Raw genomic sequence first — 7,702 nt, 5'->3', positions numbered from 1 at the left:
AAGTAATATTTCAACTTTTAAAGTATGAAGTGTAAAACTAAGATTTACTTATTTAAATTACAACTTGAGTTTCACATATAAAGATTAATAAGATTTAAGTGTACTTTCTATTATTGTTAACATAGACCTTTATTTTTCAAATGTCACATATATCTTTCATTATTTGTAGATTTATTTCTTTTATGAAGTAGTAGAATGAATCAGCTCACCCTTGACTGTAACAAAATACTGTTTGGTGACTTGTGACAGACAGGGTTTTAACCTCTGACAGCGAGATTCATTGTGGAGCAAGAGCCAATCATAGATCCTGACGACACTTGTCTCATCAAAGTTGGAATATAAAAAGCCACTTGGAATACAGTATAAAAGATTCACTGGTGTGGCAAGTTGTCTCTCAGACTGTACAGGCATTAAAATTTTGCTTGGCATTACTCAAAAGCAAAACAAAAGTAACAAGAAGAAATAAGAACAAGGAAAAATATTGTACTGATTTTAAAATCATGCAGAAACTGCAAATCTATGTTTATATTTACCTGTTTATGCTGATTGTTGCTGGTCCAGTGGATCTAAATGAGAACAGTGAGCAAAAAGAAAATGTGGAAAAAGAGGGGCTGTGTAATGCATGTACTTGGAGGCAAAACACTAAATCTTCAAGAATAGAAGCCATAAAAATTCAAATCCTCAGTAAACTTCGTCTGGAAACAGCTCCTAACATCAGCAAAGATGCTATAAGACAACTTTTGCCCAAAGCTCCTCCACTCCGGGAACTGATTGATCAGTACGATGTCCAGAGAGATGACAGCAGTGATGGCTCTTTGGAAGATGACGATTACCACGTTACGACGGAAACGATCATTACCATGCCCACCGAGTGTGAGTAGCCCTCTTAGTGTATATCAACAATTCTGCTGACTGTGGTTGTAGTGTTTATGAGAAACAGATCTATTTTCAGGCTCTTTTAACAAGCTGTTGGCTTGTATGTAAGTAGGAAGGAAGAGTTTCTCTTTTTTAAGATTTCATGAGAAATACACTAATGAGACTGAAATCTGCTGCATTGTTTCGTTGGAGAGCTAAAAAGCCAGAAGGAAATAAAAATTAAATGCTTGCATGGCACTCATGTTTAGTTTAATATGACAAATATAACATGCTTACGCTCTCACAGCTTAGTACCACCAAGGCAATGACTGGGAGCTACTACAAGCAATGTTAAAACCTCACATGAAATTTCATAATTGCATTTGCTTGCCTGAAATATGCATTTGTAATAACAAGTTTTTTTTCCCTCTAAAAATAGAGAAAGGTCTTCCTTTGAGCTTTTGCTAAATGCCTAGAATGACTTCCGTTATTCAAAACTATTTCTCACAGTGTTTTTGTGGTCTTCACAAATTAAAATATTTAATCTTGAAAGCTATGACATTGGAGAGTATAAAAAAATGTTTTAAAAAAATTAATGTATTAGGAAGACCAAAGATGCAGTAAACATAACATAATGACTATCAAGAGCTAATTATCAGAAAATGCCTAGGAAATAAACATTTTAATTAAATAGGTTATGGCTCACAAAGTCCCACTTATAATACCTTGGCCATGGCACTATTGTTGAGAGTCCCTGGTGTGCATATTTCCAGGCAGGCACATGGCTTAATAACCTTCTAAAATATTGTTTTAGTCTTCATAAGAGGGAGGAAGCTATTACCTATAGTATCTACCTTGCTTCTGAAAGATAATATATTTCATACCATTCCATTTGCAGTCATTTCAAAACTATACTCAAGGAAAGGCAGACAGGCACCTTAACAGAGAAGGCAAGATAAGAAAGATTTTATGCCATGTGTCTGTGGTCTTACTTTAAACAGTGCTTTTTACACTTTAAATTTGGACTCAAAACAGTTTCAAAATATTGTTTTCCTTATTGGGTGATCACATTATAATGCAACAAATAATTTTCCTTGAAGACTCTGCTACCAAACAGTCCTGGAGGAGATTTCCCTTATTTGTAAACAATCTTGGAAAAACAAAAGGAAAGAAACTGCTAGTGCTTCTGCTTACAATGACAACCTGGCTCTAAAGACAGTATTTTCTAACTGTTGAGATAGCCTGAATGTAACATTCACATTTTTGTGCTAATTACCTGATTCGTTTTGTTCCTTTAGGGTTATTCCAGAGCCAAAACATAACAGATGTGCTATATTTTCTAATTCCCCAGGCTCAGTTAGTTGCTCAGTGTGTCTTGTCCCCAGGTAATTCAGGCCTGGGGGAAGGGTTCCTTCTTCCAGACTGATTGGTACAGCTGCTCAGTAAGTGTAACTACTCAGATTCCCAAAGAATTCTAAGTGGATGTTCCTCCACGGTGTCTCTTGTTCTCTCTAATCATCATCATTTTAAAATTTCATCCACTGTTCATTCTTTCATAGAATTCTCCTTAGTCCACAGCTCTCTGGAGAGGGAGTAGATTCCTCATAAATAGCTGAAAAAATACGTATCTAAAAAATTCTGAAAAGCTGGAGGAATTATTTTCTTTGATATTTTTCTGAATTATGAATGAAATCCTACATGCTTTTTCACTTTAAAATATGCATTTTAAATGCATATGGAAAAAATGCTTACCAATTAATATAAAGGGACTTGTTCATTTTTTTGAGAAATAATTTCAATAACTATTTTTCTTTTCTTATTCACTTATAGCTGATCTTCTCACGCAAGTGGAAGGAAAACCCAAATGTTGCTTCTTTAAATTTAGCTCTAAAATACAATATAATAAAGTAGTAAAGGCCCAGCTGTGGATATATCTGAGACCCGTCAAGACTCCTACAACAGTGTTTGTGCAAATCCTGAGACTCATCAAACCCATGAAAGACGGTACAAGGTATACTGGAATCCGATCTCTGAAACTTGACATGAACCCAGGCACTGGTATTTGGCAGAGCATTGATGTGAAGACAGTGTTGCAAAATTGGCTCAAACAGCCTGAATCCAACTTAGGCATTGAAATCAAAGCTTTAGATGAGAATGGTCATGATCTTGCGGTAACCTTCCCAGGACCAGGAGAAGATGGGCTGGTAAGTGATAACTGAAAATAACATCTAACAACAAACATTGTTACGTTTTTATTCATTATGTGAATGAATAATAATGGAAAAAATCACTACCCATTTCCTCTGCTTATAAGTCAGACAAAGGTATCTTACTCCAATGGTAGCCCTGTACCCAATAAAAGTAGGTGTCTAATTTCATATCCTATGAAATACCCCCTTGATACTTTTATTTTGCATGAAGATTAAAAAAACAGTTATGCCATAGTCCTTAACTTCTCAGGGATTTCTTTCAAATTGGAAATGAAATATAAAGTGCTTTTCATTGATATGCTACAGGATTACATGAATAAAAACGTGAAATCCTCATAGTGGATTCTACTACATATCCAACAAATTAAAAATTTTTTCCCCAGAAGAATGCCAAATGTGTTGAAATTTTTTGGTTTAAATAAGCAGAAAAAAGAAACTTGAAAAATTATAATGAAAATAAAATGCTTTTATTTATAGCTGTTAACTAAGTATGATATGTTTAAGCTTACATCTTATTAAATATACTATAATTAAGGTCCCTCATGATAAATATGTTTATTATTTTGCAGACTGTTGCTGCACTGATGTATATGTAGATTACTTTGTGAATTACCCCTAATAAAATTTAAATTTCTAGACTAGTTAACCTTTGTCACCTAGCTTATTTCTAAGCTGCCTCACGATTTTTGTGCAAGAGTTTACTTAGGTAATGCCAACTAATTTAATATGAGTCCGAGTATATGACAATACTTCACATATTAAAAATTTATAAAAACCATTTTAAACCCTAGTATAAATTTAGAGTTACTCACACTTCTGGCTTACCTGTGCTTTCCCAAACTTATTTAATGTGACCATACATTCAGCTTCCATCCATTGACATAATTTAGAACAAAAGATTATACTTGCAAATAATAAATGCTATCTTTTTAGTTTTTAAATGGTCTTGGTTATAAAGAGTATATAATTAGTAAGTCAGTCTACTTTGAATAAAAACATATTCTTTAAAAGGTAACATAATTTTTCAAATAATTTATTTTTCTTTGAATATGCTACATAAAATGTGATTAACTTATAAAATGATGCTTTTTTTATAGTATTAAATAACAATAATTACCAGGGTTATTTTGATTTTGATATAGGATAAAAACTATTATTAATTATTTAAGAAAGTATTCTTTTTTACAGGTAGCATTTTAATGATCAAAGTTGGTAATGTGACAGAAGTTTTAAGTATTATTAAACAGATTATTATTAAACAAATTAAACATAATTATTAATGACACATTCCTCAGATTTTTCATGTAAAAGGAAAAGTCTCAAATGCATTAAAAGATGGGGGCAAGGGAAGAGCTAGCAAATTATTGTTTAAATATATGAACAGAAACATTTTTCAGTGAAAGAATAAAGTGAAATACTATTGTATCTTCTGAATGTGTGCCTCACTCTCATAAGAGTTTTTCTTTCCAAATCAATATGCATACCACTACTTTCATTACCTTACTTCTCTTTTTCCTATTACAATCCATTTAGTGCTGGGAGGTAACTATTTTGCTCTGGTTTTAATAGCCAAGTTTCCCCAAGTAAAGATCTAGGGAACAGAGGATGGATGAATATACCTATTCCTCTAGGAGTCATCAGACATATTTAGCCAAGATATTTAATCAGGAAGAGAGGGAACTAACCTCTTCCTTCCTCCATCCTGTCTTCCCTCCTCTTCCCCTCTCCTCCCTCTGTCCCTTTCTTCCCATAAATATTTTCAGAGCATCTGTTATGTGCCAGGCATTCAGATACTCAAGCTGGGGAAAACAGAAATTAAAAAGACATAGATCTGACCACAGGGAATTAGAATTGCTGCTATATTCTTTGAGCCATAAGGGAAGAATCAAGCCTAGTGTAAATTGAAATACCTTAATGCTGTGTCTTTAAAAAATAAATGTGGTAGAAGCAAAATAATTAGTTTCTTCAAGGATGACTTCTCGAGGTAGGAAAGTGTTTCGGGACCTCTTAATATTACTAATTGTTCTTTTCCTTTTCACACAGAATCCCTTTTTAGAAGTCAAGGTGGCAGACACACCAAAAAGATCCAGAAGAGATTTTGGGCTTGATTGTGATGAGCACTCAACAGAATCCCGGTGCTGTCGTTACCCTCTCACTGTGGACTTTGAAGCTTTTGGATGGGATTGGATTATTGCACCCAAAAGATATAAGGCCAATTACTGCTCTGGAGAGTGTGAATTTGTGTTTTTACAAAAATATCCTCATACTCATCTTGTACACCAAGCAAACCCCAGAGGTTCAGCAGGCCCCTGCTGTACTCCCACAAAGATGTCCCCAATTAATATGCTATATTTTAATGGCAAAGAACAAATAATATATGGGAAAATTCCAGCCATGGTAGTAGATCGCTGTGGGTGCTCATGAGATTTATATTTGGTTCATAACTTCCTAAAACATGGAAGGCCTTCCCCTCAACAATTTTGAAACTGTGAAATTATATACCATAGGCTATAAGCCTAGAGTATGCTACAGTCACTTAAGCACAAGCTCAGTATAGGGACTAAAAGAGAGAATATATGCAATGGTTGCCATTTAACCATCAAAATAAATCATACAATAAAAAGTCTTAATGATTTCCAGAGTTTTTGAACGAGGAGATCGAATTACATTTATGTTCATATATATTACAACATATCCAGGTAAATGAAAGCAATTCTCCTTGTGTTCTGGCGAATTAAAGGAGTATGCTTTAAAGTCTATTTCTTTACAGTATCATTCAATATCTACAGAGAAATCTATATGTAGTATTGGTAAAATGCAGGATTGTTATATACCATCATTTGAATCATCCTTAAACACTTGAATTTATATTGTATGATAGCATACTTGGTAAGATGAAATTCCACAAAAATAGGGATGGTACACCATTTGCAAGTCCCCATCCCTATTATGATCTGTACAGTACATTAACAATCCATGCCAATGGTGCTAATACGATATGCTGATTGGCTGACATGATCAGGTTTATCGAATAAAAAACATTCAGTAAAATAATAAGTTTCTCCTTTCTTAAGGTGCATTTTCACACCTCCAAATGGGGAATGGATTTTCTTTAGTGAAAGAAGAATCATTTTTCTAGAGGTCAGCATTCAATTCTGTAGCATACTTGAAGAAACCGCATTATCCTAAAAGGCAGTCAAAAAGTATTCTTTTTTAATCAGGATTTCAAAATTATAGCCTGCCTTTGCAACACTGCAGTTTTTATGATAAAATAATGGAAATGACTGATTCTATCAATATTGTATAAAAAGACTTTGAAACAATTGCATTTATATAATATGTATACAATATTGTTTTGTAAATAAGTGTCTCCTTTTTTATTTACTTTGGTATATTTTTACGGTAAGCACATTTCAAATTAAGTATTAAGGCACAAAGACATGTCATGTATCACAGAAAAGCAACTGCTTATATTTCAGAGAAAATTAGCAGAGTAAATAGTGGTCTTAAAACTCCATATGCTAATGGTTAGATGGTTATATTACAATCATTTTATATTTTTTTACATTATTAACATTCACTTTTGGATTCATGATGGCTGTATCATGTGAATGTGAAATTTCAATGGTTTACTGTCATTGTATTCAAATCTCAACGTTCCATTATTTTAATACTTATAAATATTATTAAACATACCAAAATGATTTAACTCTATTATCTGAAATGCAAAATAATAAACTGATGATATCTTAACAAGAATTGTTAATTTTATTTTATAATTCAATAATGAATATATTTCTGCATATATTTACTTCTATTTTGTAAATCAGGATTTTGTTAATCAAATTCATTGTACGTATGACTAAGTGAAATTATTTTCTACACCTAATGTGTAGAAACAATATAAATTATATTAAAGTGTTTTCACCTTTTTTTGAAAGACACAACAGTTTTATGTTATAATGATTAATTCTGGATTTCTGACTTCACTTTACTATAAAAGTCTAATGGTTTAGCATAAAAGTTTGGTTTAGGAATTTTAGGTCTGCTACTGGAGTTCTCATGAGTGAAATTCGTTAAATTGGTTCTGACAAGTTGCTTTAAATATACGAAAGCAAGGACTAGTTATGCTTGTTTCATTTCTCTTTATCTTGACCTGAAAACTATTTATATATTTTCATAGGTTCAATTTCCAAATGCATTGCAGTTGGCAAGGGTATATAGTCCTAGAGTTACAAGTTCTAATGAAGCCACAGGCACACAGGGAAGCTGCATTTTTTTCTTAGCATTTAATGATACTGGCACATTTATCTGAGCTTTGGGGGCAACAATTTTCAAATTGAAGTGAAAAACAATTATAAAGTATCTAGAAATCCTTAAGTGTAACATTGCATATAATGTCTCTGAAGTGGACTCTCTTCACTACCCCTTATCAGTTTAGTAACTTAGCTATAAAGCATGAATCTAATGCAAGAGGTTATTAAAATTCTATCTAGTGTATGGTTCCTAAATAAGCAATTTAAAATTAATATAAATGTAATTGTTAACCATCAGTGATATCACAGCAATTTACACTCATACAAACTAAGTGTAGTACTTTTTCTAGTTTTAATACTGATACACTTAACACTGACAAG

At 32.7% G+C, this 7,702-nt stretch overlaps 1 protein-coding gene across 1 annotated transcript; it reads left to right on the top strand.

The window, feature by feature from the left end:
• The first annotated feature begins 370 nt into the window (after positions 1 to 370).
• On the top strand, positions 371 to 7,189 carry MSTN (myostatin). The gene is made up of 3 exons (XM_026490450.4): positions 371 to 873; positions 2,686 to 3,059; positions 5,109 to 7,189. Exons 1-3 carry the CDS (start codon positions 501 to 503, stop codon positions 5,487 to 5,489), a joined length of 1,128 nt encoding a protein of 375 aa, XP_026346235.1. The 5' UTR covers positions 371 to 500; the 3' UTR covers positions 5,490 to 7,189.
• The last annotated feature ends 513 nt before the right edge of the window (positions 7,190 to 7,702 follow it).

Source organism: Ursus arctos, unplaced genomic scaffold (assembly GCF_023065955.2).
Source record: "Ursus arctos isolate Adak ecotype North America unplaced genomic scaffold, UrsArc2.0 scaffold_1, whole genome shotgun sequence".
NCBI lineage: Eukaryota > Metazoa > Chordata > Mammalia > Carnivora > Ursidae > Ursus > Ursus arctos.
The sequence above is the reverse complement of the archived record's forward strand: the minus strand, read 5'-3'. Positions and strand labels throughout refer to the sequence as shown.